Genomic DNA, 21,249 nt, shown 5'->3' on the forward strand with positions numbered 1-21,249 from the left:
TGGGCATACTCAGCAAATAGTCATTGTAAGCAGGATCAATGAAAGAGCAAGAGTAGAAAAGACAACAAGCTGCAAATACTAATATAAATAAATAACAATAAATAATGAGAGCATGTAATAACAAGATAGACTTCTTAGTGATCGTAGGGACATCTCAATTGATGACTGCAATAATACTCTTTTCTTAAAGGAGGTTTTAAAAACAATCCAGAAATTTCATGGTTACATTCATCTAAATCTATAGACTATTAATCTAGTTACATAGGCTGTGCACAATCAGAATCATAATTCTGCATTTAACTTACATGCAGCCATTTCACTTGCAGTGAGTTTCACAGTAGGACAGAGGAGACTGTGGCTGCAATTCCAAACTCCAGGCCAATGACTACTCTTGCAGTACACTGTAATGATGGTGTTTAAGAATGACATAGAGACCATGTGAATATTGCTAGCATTTATTCAGTTTTAGTTATTTCAATCTCATCCATACATTCCAAAACAGTGTATGATGTTTACTCTTCCTTGCACCTGAATAATTTTATGTCCCTTTAATCAAATCTGATCCACCTCCGTTGCAAAAGTAAAATCAATCACTTGGGGTGGTACAGCTCCAGAAACCAGGGTTCGATCCTAACTTTGGTGCTGTCCTTAAGGAGTTTGTACACTGTGTGGATTCTCCAGAGGTTTTGTTCCCCCCCCACCCCCCATATCCCAAAAGAATGCTGGCAAGATGCTTGACTTCTATGCTTGAGTCAGTGTGCTGGAGGAGAAACATGGGGAGATGATAGGAACAATCTGAGCCGGCACAAGCGCAATGGGTATAATGGCCCCCCGTCTGAATTGTGAGACAATATACTGCATTGAAGACGACTTTGACTATCTGGTCAAATCCACTGGCGTCAGTGTTTTATCTGTCCCCACAATCCCATCCACTAAAAGAAGATTGCAGACGATGGCAGTGCTGGTGTGTATCAGCTGATGCTTGACGAGGCAATTGTCCCAGACGGGAGTCTGCCAATCTTGAAATAATTCACCCGAGGATAGGTCAATCCCCACGGGGATGGTGGTTTGCTCCTCCGCATCCAGAGCTTTGGACACGACCTCGTAGGGGTCAAGGCCCGCGTTCTCAACCAGCGTCTTTGGGATAGTCAGGATGGCTTCGGCGAAAGCCTGGAACCCCAGCAGGGCCGCGCCCTTCATCTCGGTACCCCTGTGGTGGACCAGCTGGTTTCTGATGCGTATCTCCACCGCCCCGGCCCCAGGCATGGCGCTACCGTCATCGATGCTGTTCTTAACCGCCCTCATGCCATGCAAGACGGCCTCCTTGACCTGGGCGAGAGTATGCTCATTGGAGTCCCTGATGAGGAGGGAGACACACCGGGGGTCGTCACACTGCTCGAAGAAGGTGTAGGTGCTCCCTCCCTGGGTCTCCTGGTACACCAGCCCGGCGTGCCCCAGGCACTCTGCGCTCAGATCCTGCAAAGCACTCACCACCCGGCCGCCGCAACCGAGGGGCAGCATTACGTCGCTCTTTTTGACACTCCACAGCGCCACTATCCCCTCGCTAGCAAATTCCCCAAGAGCCACTGGATCTATCCCCTTCTGGTTGACCACAATGAAGCTTTTATCGGAGCTGCCGCACACATCCCATTTCAGCGCTATGATCTTCCTCACATTCTCCTGGATTACCCTCCGCTCCGCCTCCGCCGACCTCTGCTTCCTGCCCGCGTCCATGTGGAAGTAACGGGAGCTGCGCTTGCGATTCTCGTGCTTCAAGGCCACGTTCAAGGCGAGGACAAATGCATCCTCCTTTCGCCACTTCTTGTCGGGATGATGGCCCCTTTGTTCCAGGACAACCCCGTTAACCAGCCTGACTTCCTGCTCCAACTCATGCCCCATCGCCACCAGGTGCACCCGCTTCAGGTCGACGGGCTCCCTCGGTTGAGAGACTGAGTTCACCGCGGTCGCCACTGGCTCGGCCAGAACCTCCGCCAGCTCCGCGCAGACCTTGGTGCCGATCGAGGTCCGAGCCACCTTCTGCATTATGGATTTGTCCACGTCCTCCCACAGCTCATCAAGGCAATAGATGGCTTCCTTCTTGGCCGCTTTCAGCCCCTCCACGATGATCCTGGGGTGGACTCCCTGCGAGACATAGCGTTCGGCCTCCTTCAGCATCTCCCCAACCAACAGCACGGCGGACGTGGCGCCGTCTCCCGTCCTGTCATTCATGGATAGTACTGTCTGGGCGATGAAGGAGGTGGCGGGGTGCTGCTGTTTCAGGCTCCGCAGCAGAAGCCCTCCGCTCTTGGTTATTCTGATGTCGCCCGCCTCCGACACTAGCATTTTCGCGGTGCCCTTGGGTCCCAGGTTGGTTCTCACCATATTCTGCAAAGCTCGGGCCGCGGCGACATTAATTGCCAGAGTTGCCTCCGCCTTCCCCCTGTGGAACATAACCAACTGGCGGCCGGAGGGCAGGGGGGTTTCTGAGCTTTTAATTTTAGTTCGAGGCGAATTCTCTCCCTCCGTTTCGTCCTGTTCCGTTTCAGTCTGGCTGGATGTGCAAGGATCATCCCCGTCCATTTTATGGAGCGATGTGGTGAAAACAGTTCGCAACGTAATTACAATTGCCACGCCTGCTTACTTACTGCAGACTTGCCACAGCGCAGCTTCAACTCTGAAATACTGGGAAATAGTTTTAACTAACTCATTCATTTCCAAAAAAGCCAACTTCCTCCTTGCAACAGTGTAAATAAAAGGACGAACTTTGAACCTGAACCAGAAACATATTGCTGGAGACAACACATCAAAGTTCAAAGTAAATTTATTATTAAAGTGCATATACCAGGAGTGACTGATAAAATAAGCTCGTGGCCCAAGGTAGACGGAGTCCATTTTAAAAAACCTAGCACATTTATTTTTCAACATAGTCCCCTCCTACATTTACACACTTAGTCCAGTGGTCGTGGAGCATACGGATCTTGGACCTGCAGAAAGTGTGGCCTAAGGTAGAAGGAGATGAGTTATACAGCTCTCTTTACATGCACATACAGTTCAACTCTTTGAGTGATTATGCAGGAAGTTTGAAGTTAATAACTCATCACCTTCTTCTACCTTAGGCCACGAACCTATCAATCACCCCTGATGAGTTATTAACTTCAAACTTTCTGCACCACTGCCCATGGTTTCCTCTTCTGCCTTGAAGTTAATAACTCATCACCTTCTTCTACCTTAGGCCACGAACCTATCAATCACCCCTGATGAGTTATTAACTTCAAACTTTCTGCACCACTGCCCATGGTTTCCTCTTCTGCCTTGTCGAGGCTACTCTCAGGGTGGAGGAACAACACCTCATATTCCATCAAGATATCCTCCAACCTGATGGCTTGAACATCCCCTCCCCCTCCCTCTTCTTCTATTCCCTACTCTGGCCTCTCATCCCTTTTCCTCACCTCCTCTGGTGCCCCCCTTTCTGCCCTTTCTCCCATGGTCCACTCTCTTCTCCCATTTGTTTCTTTCTTCTCCAGCCCTTTACCTTTCCCACCCACGCGGATTCACCTATAACCATCTAGCTTGACTCCCCCCTCATCGTTTTATTCTGGCACCTTCCCAGTCCTGATGAAGGGTCTCTGCCCGAAATGTCGACTGTTTTAGTCATTTCCATAGAAGCTGTCTGCCCTGCTGAATTCATGCAGCATTTGTGTGGTATGTTCCTCTAAATCTTTCCTCTCCATGTACTTGTCCAAATATATTTTAAACATGGTAATTGTAGCCACCTCTACCACTTTCTCTGATATCTCATTCCATGAACTCACTACCCACTTTGTGGAAATGCTGCTCCTCAGGTCCATTTTAAATTCTTTTACGTCGACTGTACTCTTTCCCATGGATGCTGCTCGGCCTACAGAGTTCCTCCAGCATTTTGTGTGTGCTGCTTAAAAACATGTCCAGAGGTCTGAAGGTCATCACATTCATAAAACTGGCTGATGGTTACGTGAAGAACTGTGATCAGTCATGCTATAGACCCAGTACTGGAATATGGAATTAAACTGCAGAACTATTTCTTGACATGGACTTGCAGACTGAATGACCTGCTCCTCTAAGTTAAAAAAAATCTTTTTATGATTTATACATTCTATGTTTAACCATATTCTGGAGCTGAAATGCAGTGGGCGCATCAGAGATCGCGCAAGGATGTGCTCTACAGCATCACCGTGTGGTTGGAGCTGGCAACTGCTCACAGGCACAAATCTCAATTGCAAATGGACTGTCACATTCCCATGGGAAAAACAGTATCAGTTTAAACAGAGAATTTCCAACAGATAGATGACATTTTCTGTCCACCTTTTTATGCCAACTGGCCAGGCCCAATAACTCTCCCCTACTGGTTTATAAATACCTGGTTACTGGACAAGACCTACATTGCTCTAATATTGTTCACCCCTGCACATAAACCCAAAGTCCTTTATATTCTGTGAGATACCTCTGAAGTGTGCACACCATTGTACCCTGGGCAAATTGGCAGCCATCTGTGCACAGGAAGCTCCCACACACAGCTATATAGCAATAATCAGATAGTCTTCTTTCATTAATGTTGGCTGAGGGATGAATTTTGGTTGCAGAGGAAGTTTAACTTAGGAAAAGTGAAAGAACAGTTTAGATTATCTTCTGAATGGCAGCATTCCACCTCCAGTCTCTGGACAACAGACTTGGGGATAAAGGTGTCACTAACTGAGACAGACCCAGCAGTCGAAGATTGATACAAGAAGAGACAAAAAACTTGGGAACTGGAACAAAGAACAAACTGCTGGAAAAGTGGTGGGTCAAGCAGCATCTACGAAGGCAAAGAAACAGTCAATGTTTAGGGTCAAGGCCCTGCATCAGAACTGATTGTAGAGGGAAGATAGACAGTACAAAGAGATGAGACCGAGGGTGAAACGGGTTGGTAGGTGATTGGTGGAACCTCCCCTGGCTCCATCTGCCCATCGTCCCTCCCTTATTTGGTTTCACTTATCTCCTACCAGCCTATTCTTCCTTTGTATCCCACCTAGCAATCAACTCCTTCCTCATCTGCTTCCATTTGTCCATGATTAAACTGTGCTGTACATCACTGCTTCACTGGGACAATGTGAGATTTGAGCATGGTTGTCATTCCAAGTGTAAAGGGCACAGGATATTTTATGCTGCAATATCTTAACTTTGTTGAAACTGTACAGCGTGCTGACCACAATGCCAATTTAAACTCATGTTTGCCTGCAGATGGTCTATATTCCTCCATTCCTTGCCTGTTCAAATTTCTGTCTAAGCACCTTTTAAATGTTGCTATCATCTCTGCTTCCACCACGTCCCCCAACTCTGTGTTCTAGGCACCCAATTTCTGTGTAAAATAATGTTTGCCACAAGAATCTCCTTAAACTTTCTCCCTTTCACCACAAAGCTATGGACATCGAGCAGTATGGCACAGGAACAGGCCCTTGGGCCCAGACTGTTAGTGCTGAGCACAATTCCAAATTAAGCTAGATCTCTTCTGTCTACACATGTCCTACTTGAATCTGAATGCATGGAAGTGTAGAAATCTATCCAAATAAGCAAGAGAATCGAACTGATACAAAAACAAATCTGTTTATTCATGAACAATTCAGTTAGAATTTATTTCTATTGTTTTGTTATATTTGCTGCAGATCTAGTAAAACCCTGAAATAAGATCTCCTTTAAAATTATGACTAAATTGTAAAGTTATCCGAATATTTTTGTTGACTGTGATACATTGCAGCCAAAACCCCTCTAATGACGATAATGAAATTCAGGAGTGAAAATGGGTTAGATTCAAACGTTTTGGCTCTCGAAGACAAGGGGCACGGGTTGATGGGTGAACAAATTGCAAGAAGCTAGAGGCATTATCTTTAACAACAGTTGAGTTTAGATCCTGCTCAACCATTACCATCCACTAACCTCACCATTGTTCATCTTCTTCACTAACTTCCATTGTTCTTGGCCTCTTCGCCATTAACAAAATGGAATTCTCAGACCTTTGGCAACCATGCTACTCAATACATAAAACTTGGGAATTCCTTTTAGATAGATAGATAGATAGATAGATAGATAGATACTTTATTCATCCCCATGGGGAAATTCAACATTTTTTCCAATGTCCCATACACTTGTTGTAGCAAAACTAATTTCACTCTCTTCCCTCCTTTAAGACTGTGCTTTTCGAATGCGAGTCCCAATACTTCCAGATTCATTGACAAGTGAACCTTCAAAGCCTATTTTGCAAGACATTTTCCTAAACGGAGGACCCTGAATAAAAATCCCCTACCCTTATCATCTAAGTGCTGAAGGTTGACTGATGCTTGCTTTGCTCTCCCATTGCTTTTAAGCCTGATGTGACCTGTAAGGCAATGGCTGACTGCGAATAGCAAAATAAGCAGCAGGGTACATTTTCTTTACAATCTGCAAATGGCTAAATCTTGGATAAAAGCGGGCCCTAATCTGGAAATCAGTCTCTAAGAATGATTCAAGCCGAATGATGGGAATCAAAAGCAGAAACAGAAAATGCTGGAAGCTTTGAGAAAAGTCAAGCAGCATCAACAGAGACAACCAGATCCCGAAGAAGAATCGTTGATGTGAATTGTTATATTCTTTTTCTCTCTCCATGGATGCTGTCTGACCCACTGAGCTCTTCCAGGGTTTTTATTTGTTTCAAGATAAAACCCAGCTCCAGTGAATTGGGCTTGAGCCTGCTGTGTGTGTGCGTGTGGAGTTTCCCCTCGGTGCTTGGGATTCTTCCTGCACACTAGTGATGAGACGAGAGATTCAGTGATCTGCTAATCTTGTGCAACACACACACAATGCTGGAGGAACTAGCAGGTCAGGCATTATCTGCAGAGGAACATCCTGGGCTGAGACTTTCTTAAAGACTGGCATGCACTAACGATGTGCAGGTTGTTACAGTTAAACACCAAGTGTAAATTGCTTCTACTGTAGATGGCTGGGAGGAGACTGAGGGGAACTGACATATAGATGAGAGCCCAAGTAGCAGGGAAACAAGTAGGGAGCGAGATTGATGGGAGTACTCAGAGAGCCAGCATAGACTTGATGGTCTGAAATGCCACCTAGTACGTGTGAGAATATGAAGATATTTAATATTTATAGGTTCTTGGAGCACCAGTTACACTTCTGTAAATTTACCCTGTCAACTCTAGCCTGCCAACTCTTGAGTGGCTGCATCAGGGACAATTTGAACACAAACTGTTGAAGTATTGGCTTGAACTTGGCAGATCAGGGAAGTCACTGGCTCTATGCCCAGTATGATTTTTTATTTCACCAGTGAACTGCCCATTTTGGTCTCATCCTCCCTGCACCCGACCCCTACCTCATCACTGTCTCTGGGGAAGAAATTTGCCCTTAGTCCTCAGCATGAGAAATGTGCAAGGTGATTAGTTCAGCAGAAGTAGATGGAGCTGAATGAGTAAGAGTGGGGGCCTCCACCTGACCAGATGCTATTAACCAAAGACAAATTCCCCATTTAATGGCAACTAAATTAGTACAACACTCGTTATAGAAGTTGCATATTGTTGAAGCCCTCAGTGAGAGTTGACCAATTGGTTGACCGATTCACTGTTTTCACAAGGCAGCAGTCTGGCACCCACATGTTGTCTGCTGTGGCTTAGCTGCTGAATGTCTTTATTTGGACTGAGAGTCACTTGCTTCTTCTGTGCTGTCATCCCTTTCGTAAGCGACTGGCTGTAGCTCCTGGGCAATCTGTTGTGCTAGCTGTAAAGTGCCGGCTGCCACCACCCTGCGGGACATGAGGTCTAAGGGCCCACCTGAAAGAAGAGAACCACAGCTGAAGGAGAGTTTGTAAAAGCAGACTCAAACCTCCCATTGTTCTGCACTTTATCAATCCTTGCTTACCTGTGTGTAGTACAAGTCACCCCATTGCAGTCAGACACAAGTTTACGTCCTATGCACAACACAGGTGAAGTAGAAAACTTATTTGCAAAGACATCATAGGCACTTAGTATTAGACTCAATGAGCAAAAGAAATAGATAAATCATACATAAATTATCTACGAGTAGGGCTGTGCAGGCTGGTTCAAGAACCGAATGGTTGAAGGGAAGTAGCTGCTCTTGAACCTGGTGGTGTTGAACTTCCGGTTCATATACCTCCTGGCTATTGGTAGCTGCAAGATGATGGCATGGCCTGGATGGTGGGAGCTTTGACGATAGATTCTGCCTTCCTCAGGCAATGCCTCATAGTGGGGAGAGATACGTGCCCATGATGCACTGGGCTGAGTCCACTACGTTCTGCAGGTTCTTGCATTCCTGCACATTAGAATTGCCAGATCAGACCATGATGCAGTCAGATAGGATATTTTTCAACAGTATATCTGTAGAAGATTGGGTGGCATGCCGTCATATGGACGTGGATGTTCCAGGGAGGGTGTAGACAAAGTTCACCAGGATGCTCCTGGATTACAGAAGGTTGGGCAAACGTGGGTTGTTTCTCTGTTGAGACCTGATAGAAATTTATCAAGTTATGAGAGGCACAGAAAGTATAGATAGAGTCTCTTTCCTAGGGTTGAAGTATCAAATACTGGAGCACATAGCTTTAAGATGAGGGAGAAAGTTTAACAGAGGTTACAAAGTAAGTGCTAGATGCCTGCCTGGAACATGCAGTCAGGGGTAGTGGTGAAGTAGACTAGATAGTGATCTTTCAGAGGCATTTAGACTAACACATGAATATGCAGGGAATGGAAGGATATGGATCAGGTTTAGTTTGATTGGCACAGACTCTGAGAGCCAAAGGGCCCATTCCTGTGCTGGACTGTTCTGTTTTATGTTCTGTGTAAAATGAGCATAATGACAGACAGCGTACCCCACTTCCCAAGATTAGATCACTGAAACCAATACATTGAATCCCAGATGTGAGGTAGGAGGCATATCTGGCTGCCAAACAATTCATGCTCATTATCTGGCACAGATGACACATTTCCATCATGAGCCGAAGACAGCTTTGACAGGGTAACACTGGAATACACAGATTAACCCAGCAAAAGTCAGCTCTATTCAACTCAATGTCCCCCCACCCCACCAAACCACAGCAATAACATCAAAAACAGAAAAGCTGGAGAAAGGGGAGAGTCAGATGTATACAACATGTGAGCTGGTCCTGCAGCCGGACTCATCCATGTCCATCTAAGCTAGTCCCAATTGCCTGCATTTTGCCCATATACTGTACCCCTACAATAACCTTTGACATACTTAAAACTTCTCAAATTAACGGACAAGTTGTGTTTGATCACCATTAGAGTGACATGTATCTGGAACTGCACAAGGAGTGGGGATATTGGGGAGCTCAGTGATTCACTCTGACTGATGTTGAGTAGATAGACTGCCACCTCTGAGTTGTCAGCACAGATCTCATTAACTAACTCAGTCCCGCTGTTAACCTGGTGGTCAAACAATGTACCTTTCCACTGCTTGTGGGGAAAGAATACCAGAAACCAGGAATCAAGAAAAGTAGTAGTTTGCTTTTTCATTAATATAGCCAGTAAATCTGGTGATACTCATTATGAAACTAATGTAGCACAGGGGGCCTCTTGGCTCATTATGTCTCCACTGACTCACTTCAGTCCCGTTCCAGCAATCTCTCCCTGGAGTCCTGCAAAATGTTCTAAACGCCTCTCCAATTCTCCAAAATCCTGATAACCCTTTCCCGTAAAGGCAAGGAATTCTAGGTCATAACTACTTCCTTTGTGGTAAAAACTCTCAAAATAGCATTGTGCTTTGCAAATAGGATTGGGAGACTCTCTGATGGAAACTTTTATTAGAAATAAATGATTAGAAAATTGAACAGGCTCTTTGGCTCACGATGGCTGTGCTGAACACAATGCCAAATTAAACTAAACTCCTTTACCCTTGTTATAAAAGCCTGAGCTTTCGATCACCTTACACCTCCTTGAACAAATTGATCCATCTCTGATTAGATGCCCTCTGATGTGTCAGCCTGTCAATTGTGTCCAGTTTCTCTATCATCTCTGGCAACCCACCCCTCTGTGTTAAACAAAAATAAAACCTGCTCTGTACATCTCCTTTAAACTTACCCCCTCTCATTTTAAATTCATGTTGCTTAGTCTACTCTAGGAGAAAGAAGAGGTGTGATGTAATGTTTTATCAGAGTGGATTTTGGAAGGGTAGAATGCTATTGGATTCATTTTTATGTTTGGAAGATGATATTAGGAAAGTAGAGGTAAATAAAGAAGTTGTAACAGCAATATTTTTTGATATTGAAAAGGTATAAGATACGGAAGGAAGGACTTTGCTCAGGAGTGCTGTGTATGCAGGGCCCATAGTATAAGGATTCCACCCATCCATCCAGAATCCCCTTTGACGTTCTACCATCAGGCAGGAGACTCCAATACATAAAAACAAGAACGGTCAGGATGAGAAACAGTTTCTTCCTCCAGACCATTAGGCTTCTGAACACCCGGCCACATCGTATTCGAAGTGTCACTAGTTAATCTGTTCCAATACAGTATTTAATATGTATGCACTTTATTTTGTTATTCTGTAGATTTTATCCTTAAGTTTATAAGTTAGCGTGAGTGATGTGTTATGTGTACTATTGTGCTTTACACCTAGTTTAAGGGAACATTGTCTCATTTCTATATAAAATATGTTATATACATGTATGCAGTTAAATGACAATAAATTTGACTTGTGATTAAACTATGGAAATTAGGAGTGAGAGGGAGATTGGTATATTCAGGTTTCTAGATAGAAAATGGGACTCTACAAGGCAGTCATTGTAACTCTTTAATATTTAATATTATGATTAATGATATTTTCTCTGAGATTAGTTCTGGAGTGAGTAAATCACAAAATGTGGATGACAAAGCTTTATGGATTAGAGGCAGAATTTTCATTTTACTGTATGTAGGAATACAATTAGTGATTAATAAGGTTGACCAGTGAGCAAGTAGATGGGGATTTAAGCTTTCAATAGCTAAAACTCAAGTTACGTGTTTTACAAAGAGGATTAATAGACCTGCACTTGATTTGAAATTATATGGTCAAACTTTTGAAAAAGTGTCAGCGGTAAGATTCTTAGGAATATGGATGGATAATAAGCTGACATGGAAGCACTGTATGAGTAAAATAATTGATAAATTTAAGGGAACATTAGATATTCTCAGGTGTCTACGTGGGTATTCTTAGGGTGCTACACAAAAGTCTCTGTTGACCATTGATATTAGTTTAATTCGATCTGTTCACTGTGTGGCTTGTGGGCCAGCTTCACCTTCAACTTGACAATGTTCGGATGTGATACAAGCTCAGGCTTTAACATCGTGTTGTGGCGCAGTAAGATTGTCCCATTTTGGCTTCACTGGTTGCAATGTGACCATTATTCTTACAACTGCAGAGGTTAAAATTGATGTTAACATACTGGATTAATTAGAGGGGGCAAATAAATGATCTTTTGTTAAAGGTGTGTTGGAGGACTGTTTATAGCTTTTGGTGGCTGGGTTCTTTCCATACTGAGAATATGGGTTTGTTGGATTATGTAATATATCCTACCGTAGCTCTCGATAAACTTACCTTGTTTTTTCTCTCCCCCTCCCCCCCCCAATGTCTTTAGTTGATTTTAGGTTACACAATTTAATAAAGTCTAAGGATTCTGTTATCCCTGAGAGTCTGTTGGTTCATCAATATATTAAGGAAAATTATGGTATGTTAGCCATTTTTACAGACGGATCAAAAGATAATTTAACTGGGAATGTTGGTGTGGCTGTTTTTGTGCCTGAATTATGGGTAACAATAAAGTAACAGTGTACTAACCATTTACCAGTACATACAGCAGAACTGGCTGCCATCATTTTAGGTTTACAGTGGATGAAGGATTATTTATCCATGCAAAGTAGTAGTTTGTTCAGATTCCTTTCCAGTTTTGATGAGTCTTAAAACAGGTTATTCTAGCAGTAGGTCAGATTTACTGCTGGAAGCTCATACACAAACCCCATTTCCAGAAAAGTTGGGATATTTTCCAAAATGCAATAAAAACAAAAATCTGTGATATGTTAATTCACGTGAACCTTTATTTAACTGACAAAAGTACAAAGAAAAGATTTTCAATAGTTTTACTGACCAACTTAATTGTATTTTGTAAATATACACAAATTTAGAATTTGATGGCTGCAACACACTCAGCAAAAGTTGGGACAGAGGCATGTTTACCATTGTGTTACATCACCTTTCCTTTTAATAACACTTTTTAATCGTTTTGGAACTGAGGAAACTAATTGTAGTAGATTTGCAATTGGAAATTTTCTCCATTCTTGCTTGATATAAGACTTCAGTTGCTCAACAGTCCGTGGTCTCCGTTGTCTGATTCTCCTCTTCATGATGCGCCATACATTTTCAATAGGAGATAGATCTGGACTGGCAGCAGGCCAGTCAAGCACACGCACTCTGTGTCTACAAAGCCACGCTGTTGTAGCCCGTGCAGAATGTGGTCTGGCATTGTCCTGCTGAAATAAGCATGGACGTCCTGGGAAGAGACGTCGCCTTGATGGCAACATATGTCTCTCTAAAATCCTAATATACACCTCGGAGTCAATGGTACCTTCACATACATGCAACTCACTCATGCCGTGGGCACTGATGCACCCCCATACCATTTACCATCACAGATGCTGGCTTTTGCACCTTTCGCTGATAACAATCAGAATGGTCGTTTTCATCTTTGGCACGGAGAACTCGACGCCTGTTTTTTCCGAAAACTAGCTGAAATGTGGACTCATCTGACCACAGCACATGGTTCCACTGTCTTTTGGTCCATCTGAGATGAGCTCGTGCCCAGAGAACTCGCTGGCATTTCTGCATAGAGTTGATATATGGCTTCCTCCTTGAGTAATACAGTTTCAAGTTGCATTTCTGGATGCAGCGACAGACTGTGTTAAGTGACAATGGTTTTCTTAAGTACTCCTGAGCCCAGGTGGCTATAATTGTCACAGTAACATGACGGTTTCTTAGGCAGTGCCGCCTGAGGGCTTGAAGATCACGCGCATTCAACAGTGGTTTCCGACCTTGCCCTTTACACACTGAGATGTCTCTGACTTCTCTGAATCTTTTCACAATATTATGTACTGTAGATGTTGAAAGACCTAAATTCACTGCAATCTTGCGTTGGGAAATGTTCCTTTTGAACTAACAATTCTCTCATGAATTTTGGCACAAAGGGGTGAGCCACGACCCATCCTTGCTTGCAAAGACTGAGCCTTTGATGGATGCTATTTTTATACCCAGTCATGATACCTCACCTGCTACCAATTAGCCTGCTTAATGTGGAGTCTTCCAAACCGGTGTTACTTGAATATTTTGTGCACTTTTCAATCTTATTTTAACTCTGTCCCAACTTTTGTTGAGTGTGTTGCAGCCATCAAATTCTAAATTTGCGTATATTTACAAAATACGATTAAGTTGGTCAGTAAAACTATTGAAAATCTTATCTTTGTACTTTTGTCAGTAAAATAAAGGTTCACGTGAATTAACATATCACAGATTATTGTTTTTATTGCATTTTGGAAAATATCCCAACTTTTCTGGAAATGGGGTTTGTACAAAGAATTGGTTTATATGTCTACTTCTTATAGGTCATTGCACATAGAGGTGTTGAGGGGAATGAGTGGGTTGACTATTTAGCTAAGAAAGCTGTTCAAATTTCAACAGTGGATATAGACTTTCCACTAAGCAAGTTAGAAGCTAAGGGGTTGGTAGGGTTAAGAATTGGGGGGTTATGGCAAGACTTGTGGGCACAAGGGGACAAACCTTTATGGGATACATAAAGCTGTTGAGTATATGGGAGAAGGGAGTAAAACAAGAAGGGAAAGAATTATTTTGACATGACTTAGAATTGGGCATCCTATGCTTAATTACTTCTTATATCTTTCTGGAAAACATCACTCTGATTTGAGTAGATTTTGTCATCATTATGAAACAGTTGAACATACACTATTACAGTGTGAAGCATACAAGGTTGAAAGAAATCAAATCAGGCTTCATACAATCTTTGGGGGTTGATAATTTTCATTTATGGGATTAATGTAATTCACAGTATCATCTTTTGTTATTTACTATCTATAGGGCTTTTGGGGGTAATTTAACTTTCATTTCTCTACAACACACTCCAGACCAGTTGGCGGTGGTAAAGCCCCTTTAAGCTGCACTGCCAACCATCATAAAACATGGATAGAAGGAGGAGGCAGCATGGTCTCCTCTACTGGCAGGATGAGGCCAAATTCAAGCTGAAAGAGAAACACCTCACATTGTCTGGGTAGCCTCCAAAATGAGAGCATGAGCATCTACAGTATTTCTCTAACCTAGAAGTTACCCCTGTCCTGCCCCTTTCTCCACTCCTCAGTCTGGTTACTCTCTCACCCATTCTCTTCTCCTCACTCGCTCAACACCTCCCTCTAGCTCCTCCTTCACTTTCTTCCTTGGTCCACTGTTCTCTCTTATTAGATTCCTCCTTCAGTCCTTTACTTCTTCCACTTATCCCTTCCCAGCTTCTTAGTTCATCCCCTGCCCACACACCTTTCCTCTCACCTGGTCTCACCTATCATCTGCCAGCTACACTCCTTCCCCTCCCCCACCTTCTTATTCTGGCTTCTGCCCCCTTCCTTTCCAGTCCTGGTGAAGGGTCTTGGCCTGAAACATCGACCACTTATTTCCTCTCCATAGATGCTGCCTGAATTGCTAAGTTCCTCCAGCACTTTATGTGCGTTACCTTATCTATGTTTTTCAGAACTTTATAAGCTTTATAATTGAGTACACGATGCATGTCCTCTATTAGGCTGCTGTAGCCTCAGAAGGACATAGTCTGATAAGCAGGTTAAAATGAAGACAGCAGTTTAGCTGTCAACAATTCCTACCTGTTGTGTCGATCAGGAAGCCACCGGCCTCCCGGACAATGACAGCTGCAGCCGCCATGTCCCAGCAGTGGAGCCCAAACTGGTAGAAAGCTTCCACGTCTCCCGATGCCACATGGCACAGGTCAAGAGCAGCACTTCCTATGATTCTGATCCTATGGGAACCAACAAAGCAAAATCACTCAACACTTGAGGAGCTTGACTCCAGCCAGTACAGACTACTTCCCCAGTATCCCACCTACCATCCCAATCAGTCATTCCCTCCACTGGTTGGTAGAAAGGGTAGGAAGGCTGGTAGCCCATGGCCAGTGGTATTCCACAAGGATCAGTGCTAGCTCCTCTGTTGTTTGTAACTGAAACATATACCTGTGAATGACTTGGATGCATATGTAGGTGGACTGATTAGTTTGTGCTGATGGCACAAGGACAAGCGAAATATAGAAAACCTACAGCACAATACAGGCCCTTTGGCCCACAAAGCTGTGCCGAACATGTCCTTACCTTAGAAATTACCTAGGGATCAAATTGGATCAAATTGCTGTATTTATGTCCTACTGCCTCTGTTTTGACTAATTCTCAGCAATCCCAGTTATTTAACCTTAAACGTGGCACCCGTCAAGGATGCCCTTTAAGTCCCTTTCTTTTTGATTTGGCTGTAGAACCTCTGGCGATAGCATTCCGAAGCTGTCCTGAATTGACCGGGAGTTGGAGGGGGGGGTGTTAAGCATAAAGTTTCTCTTTATGCTGATGATCTATTACTTTTTCTTTCAAATCCGTCCACATCCTTACCTCCAATGTTTTCACTTCTTGATCAATTTAGCTAGTTTTCTGGCTATAAACTTAATTTACATAAGAGTGAACTTTTCCCAATTAATAAAGAAGCACAAGTATTAGCATTTCGTGACCTCCCCTTTAAAGTAGTTCATAATCAATTTACTTACCTTGGTATTACAGTTACAAGGAAGTTTAAAGATCTTTTTCGTGAAAATTTTGCCAATTTTTTAAACACTGCAAAACAGAGTCTGTCACAATGGTCACCTCTATCTATGTCCTTGGTAGGTCGTATTAATGTTGTTAAAATGTACGTTCTCCCTACATTTTTATATTTATTTCAATCTATCTCAATTTTTATTTCTAAAAACTTTTTTGATTCCTTAGACTCCATTATTTTGTCATATCTGTGGAAGAATGAGCGTTCTAAAATAAAGTTTATCTTCAAAAATCTAAAAAAGAGGGTGGCATGGCCTTACCTAATTTTCGTTTATATTACTGGGCAGCTAACATTTGTTGCACTATCTTTTGGTCTTTTTTTCACAGCCAGTCTGATCGCCCTAATTGGGTGGCAATGGAGCTGAATTCCACTAAAGATTTATCTATTTCTGCACTTCTTGGTTCTGCATTCCCTAGTAGTTTGTCTAGACTAATTGTTAATCCTCTTGTTAGACATACTTTGCGAATATGGGCCCAGTTTAGGAAATTTTATGGTTTTTCCCTTTCTAGTCCTATCTTACATAATCATCTTTTTCTACCTACTATGTATGATTCAACATTCTATGATTGGTATAGAAAGGGCATTAGACATTTTGAAGATCTTTTTATCGATAATCGCTTCGCATCCTTTCAACAGCTCTCTGCTAAGTTCAGTCTGCCTAATGCTTATTTCTTTAGATATCTCCAAATCAGACACTTTATCAATCCTTTAATTCCCAACTTCCCTGAAATGCCTGAGAAAAATGCTATGGATTTATTTTCTTCTATTAATCCACTGGGTAAAGGCTTAATATCCTTTATCTGTGATACATTAGTATCCTTACGGCGTGCCCCTGTGGATAAAATCAGAATGGCTTGGGAGCATGACTTAAATATCCCTTTATCTGATGAGATTTGGGACTCAATTCTCAAATCGGTTAATTCAACCTCTCTCTGTGCTCGCCACTGTCTTTTACAGTTTAAGATTGTTCATAGAGCCCATATGTCCAAATCTAAATTATCTCGATTTTACCCTAATATTAGTCCTCTTTGTGATAAATGCAAAAGTGGTGAGGCTTCTCTTATTCATATGTACTGGACCTGTCCCAGCTTAGAGAAATTTTGGAAAGATGTTTTTATAACTTTATCCTGTATTCTGAATCATCACTTAGAACCTAACCCTTTAATTACTCTGTTTGGTTTCTTGGGTGAGACAGATATACGCTTGAGTTTGACTAAATGTCGAATATTATCTTTTGCTTCTCTCCTGGCTAGACGTCTAATCCTCCTTAGATGGAGAGATGTTGCCCCGCCCACGCATGCTCAATGGCTTAACGATATCATGTCCTGTTTAGACCTTGAAACAATCCATTATTCCATTCTTAATTCGGATATAAAGTTTCATAAGGTCTGGGGACCTTTTATTGAGTAATTTCATAATTTTCCTCTTAATTAAGTTTTTTTTCAGTCCCTTGCTTTCAGCTCTTTTTTTTTGGTAGTAGGCATTATTATCTTCTGTTTTCAAGTGTATTTACAGTTTTGGGGGTTTGAATGTTCTGGTTTATATTTTCTACATTTTGTTTTGGTTGGTCTGGAGTTTTTTTTTGTTGTGGGGCTTGGGGAGGATACTAACTTTACATAACTTCAACGGGTGCTTTCTCAATTATCTTATTTTGTATTATATTACTATTGTATGTTTATCTTGCACTGTACTAATTTTCTACTTTGTTTTTGGGTTTTTTAAAATTTGTAGTGTTGTAGAAAATGCATTAAAAATCAATTAAAAAAAAATTACCTAGGGTTACCCATAGCCCTCTGTTTTTCTGAGCTCCACGTACCTATCCAGGAGTCTCTTAAATCTACAACTGAGGAAAGGTTGTCAAAAGATACAGCAGCAATAGATCAGTTACTGATATGAACAGAGAAATGGCAGATGGAGTTCAATGCAGACAAGTATGAGATGTTGCACTTTGAGAGGTCAAATCTAAGAAGGACCATTTACAGCACTGATGTACCAAGGGAACTTGGGTAAAATGCCATTGTAAGTGTCCTGGGAAGTGGATAGGCTGGTAAAGAAAGCTCACAGCAGGTTTGCTTTTATTGGTCAGGGACCCTTTGTATGGACTGGAAGGTGTTCCCCTTCCTTCCCCACCCCCCAACAGCCATCACCCCTTTCCTTCTTTCTGGTACTAATAAAAGGTCTTGACCCAAAACATTGACTGCCCAATCCCTCCAGAAATGCTGCCTGACCTGCTTAGTTCCTCCAGCTCCTTTGTACATTTCTTTTAAAGAATGAAATAGGTTTCTAAGTTAACGTGTCACAGATGCCACCAGTCTATGTGATGGTACAGCCTGGTAACAGGCCTTTCAGCTTATCAGCCTATATGGAACATCAAGTACCTATTTTACACCATTTAATACTCCTCACATATTCCCATATCCACCAGATTCTACACAATGGCGGTTATTTACAATGGCCATTTAATATACCAATCCATTCTATGATCGTCCACATCAGGTACAAGAGCAGCTTAGAGTTCATTTGGCATTACCTAGCATAGTTTAGTCCTCCTTACCCGTGTGCCTGCACTGAAAGTAGCCTCTCCATGTTATTAAACAACATCCTCAGTGCCCTTGGTTCCCGGATTGAGCCAAGCTCAGTTAAAATCAGGGCTTTCGATATATCTGGAAAAGAAAACATCATTTAGCGCATCAAGTCTAGTCCCCATCAACAGCAAAATTGCTTGCAATGAGCAACCAGGTCTCACATTACACTCATGGAATTGAATAATTATTAAGCCCCATTAGGAGGTTATTCAGCCCATCAGGTCCTCTCGAGCTCCTAGAGTCATAGAGTACTACAGCACATAAAAAGGCCCTTTGGCACATCTTGTAGTTCCAGCTTTGTAGTCCCATCTACCTGCACCAGAACCATAGCCCTCCATACCCCTCCCATCTATGTGCCTATTTAAACTCTCTTAAATGAACCCATATCTAGTACTTCGGCTGGCAGCTTGTTCCACACTAGCACCTCCCTCTGAGTGAAAAATTTCTCCCTCATATTCCCCTTAAATATTTCACCCTTCACCCTAAACCTCAAATCTCTAGTTCTAGTCTCACACAATCTGAGAGGAAAAACCCTGCTTGCATTCACCCTATGTATACTACTCATAATTTTGCATAACTTTATATGATCTCCCCTCATTCTCCTGTGCTTCGGGGAATAAAGTCCCAAAGTATTCAACCTTTCCCTTATAACTCAGATCCTCAAGTCCTGCCAACAGCAACACTCTTGTAAATTTTCTGCACTCTTTCAATTTTATTTATATCTTTCCTATAGGTAGGTGACTAGAGCTGCATCCAAAAGAACTGATCAGATTCATGTTCTCCTAGTACGCCAATTTGATCAGCACTGTTTCCCGTAACCCTGCAGATAATTTCCTCTCTAATGCTGGAGGAGCTCCCTTTGGAAGACAGATTGATTGCTTCCCCAGCCTTAGGGGCCAGTTAAATCCAGATCTCTGAGAAAAGTCATTATTCCTCTCATGCCACCTGTTCCACCTTTTCTCAAGATTTTAAAACAATTTTTCTATCTTTCTGCACCTCAGGAAGAACCCAAGAGTGATGGGACTTTCACTCCTCCCTCTCATTTCAACTTGTCCAGAGGACTACAAGCTAACCACTCGGAAGTTGCTGGACATGGAACCAGAGACCTGTATTGTTGACCTCATGTGAGAGTTCAATTCCCACCATGCAAGATGAAGTATTTGAGTAATTAAATAAATCTGGAATAAACAAGTAGTTCAGCAATGGTGAACATGAAAAGACTCGATTGCCATCCCATCCCATCTGATTCACCCCATCCTTAAGACCTACAGCATGCTTTTTCTCATCCGATCTCAGAATCAGATTTATTATCACTGAAACATGTCGTGAACTGTGTTGTTTTGCAGCAGCAGTACATAGCAGTACAGTGCAAGAAATAAGAATTACAAGTTGAAAAAATAAGCAAACAGTGCAAAAAAAAAGGTAGTGTTCATTGACCATTCAGAAATCTGATGGTGGAGGGGAAGGAGGTGTTCCTAAGTCATTGAGTGTGTGTCTTCCCCAATGACAGTAATGGAAAGAAGCCAGTCCTGGATGGTGAGGGCCTTTATTGATGAATGCTCCAGTCTTCAGGCATCACCTTTTGAAGATGCTCTCAGTGGTATGGATAGTTGTGTCCATGATGCAGCCTCTTGACATGCTGTATACCAGAGGCTCCAGTGATGCAACCAGTCAGAATGCTCTCTCCTGTACATCAGCAGAAATTGGTAAGGATACTGCACTATAAACTAACCTGAATCTGAATCGAGTATAACGTTCCAGGATAACATAACCAGGCTTATCATTTCCAACATTGGGAACTGGTGGAACATCATCACATATTGAGTGACACTTGGTCTTTGCAAACTAGATACTAAGCTCTGCTTAATGCAGTCACAAATCATGATCTTCCAGTCTGAATAATAATTCTATGCTCCTCACTTTCTGAAGCCACCAACTTCACTATCAGCTTCATTATCCCTCTGCCAGCCTTTTAGGCTCTCTGTAGTGACAGTCAGCCAATGGGAGGCAATGCTCAGAGAAGACTGTCAGTATGACTTTGGTGCATCTGACCATGAATGCTTAAAATCCACCCAGGACCCAGGAAAGATGGGTGGTGGTTGGTCTTGGCCAGGTTTATCGCTACACTGCTCCATCTACAGGGGTACTGTACAGCATGGATCTGAGATTGTTCTAAACAGAAGTCAATCCGCCTATCTGCCATCGTGGCCTTACTAGTCACACTCATATCGCATGAATTGTATTGCTGTTGCTAAGTTAACAAATTTCACGACATAAGCCGGTGATAATAAACTTGATTCTGATTCTGAATATACTTCATGCTCATTCTGATGAATCCTACCATAATCCTCAACATCAAGGCAGACTTAGCCTTAAAAATATGACAGATTAAATATTGGTCAATAATTATTCACAAATACAAGCTGGATGAATCTCAGGAGTTTCCACGGACACTTGGATTTGGCAATCTGCATGTGTCGGCAGTACAGTGAGAGTTAAAAATTTCATACACTGTGTGTATCAGGAGCCTGTTACTTACCTTGTGCTAGAGAAAAAGGCTTAGGAATGAAGTCCTGAGAATCTGAGTTGTGAGTGGTTGTAACAGAGCAAAGATCACAGTATACAGAGAGAAACAGATTACAAGAAGCATAAATGGAAGTGAGGTTGGTCGCTTGACTGCTTTTGCCTGTTTCACCATCCATTGTGTAAATTTATATAAATTATTATTAAGATTACGGCCAAT

At 42.4% G+C, this 21,249-nt stretch overlaps 1 protein-coding gene and 1 pseudogene across 2 annotated transcripts in view; both read right to left on the reverse strand.

The window, feature by feature from the left end:
* Positions 1-439: 439 nt before the first annotated feature.
* Positions 440-2,721, reverse strand: LOC140728362 (T-complex protein 1 subunit zeta pseudogene; annotated as a pseudogene).
* A 2,879-nt stretch (positions 2,722-5,600) lies between these two features.
* Positions 5,601-21,249, reverse strand: part of impa2 (inositol monophosphatase 2) — a 42,023-nt gene continuing 26,374 nt past the window's right edge. For both annotated transcript variants that reach the window (XM_073047015.1, XM_073047006.1), the window contains 3 exons: positions 18,476-18,584; positions 14,934-15,085; positions 5,601-7,826 (listed from right to left, as the gene is read on the reverse strand). In XM_073047015.1, the coding sequence (XP_072903116.1) occupies positions 7,684-7,826; positions 14,934-15,085; positions 18,476-18,584 (404 nt within the window). In that variant the 3' untranslated portion in view covers positions 5,601-7,683. The remainder of the gene's footprint in view (positions 7,827-14,933; positions 15,086-18,475; positions 18,585-21,249) is intronic.

The sequence above is a fragment of the Hemitrygon akajei genome, chromosome 1 (genome assembly GCF_048418815.1).
Source record: "Hemitrygon akajei chromosome 1, sHemAka1.3, whole genome shotgun sequence".
NCBI classification, from domain to species: domain Eukaryota; kingdom Metazoa; phylum Chordata; class Chondrichthyes; order Myliobatiformes; family Dasyatidae; genus Hemitrygon; species Hemitrygon akajei.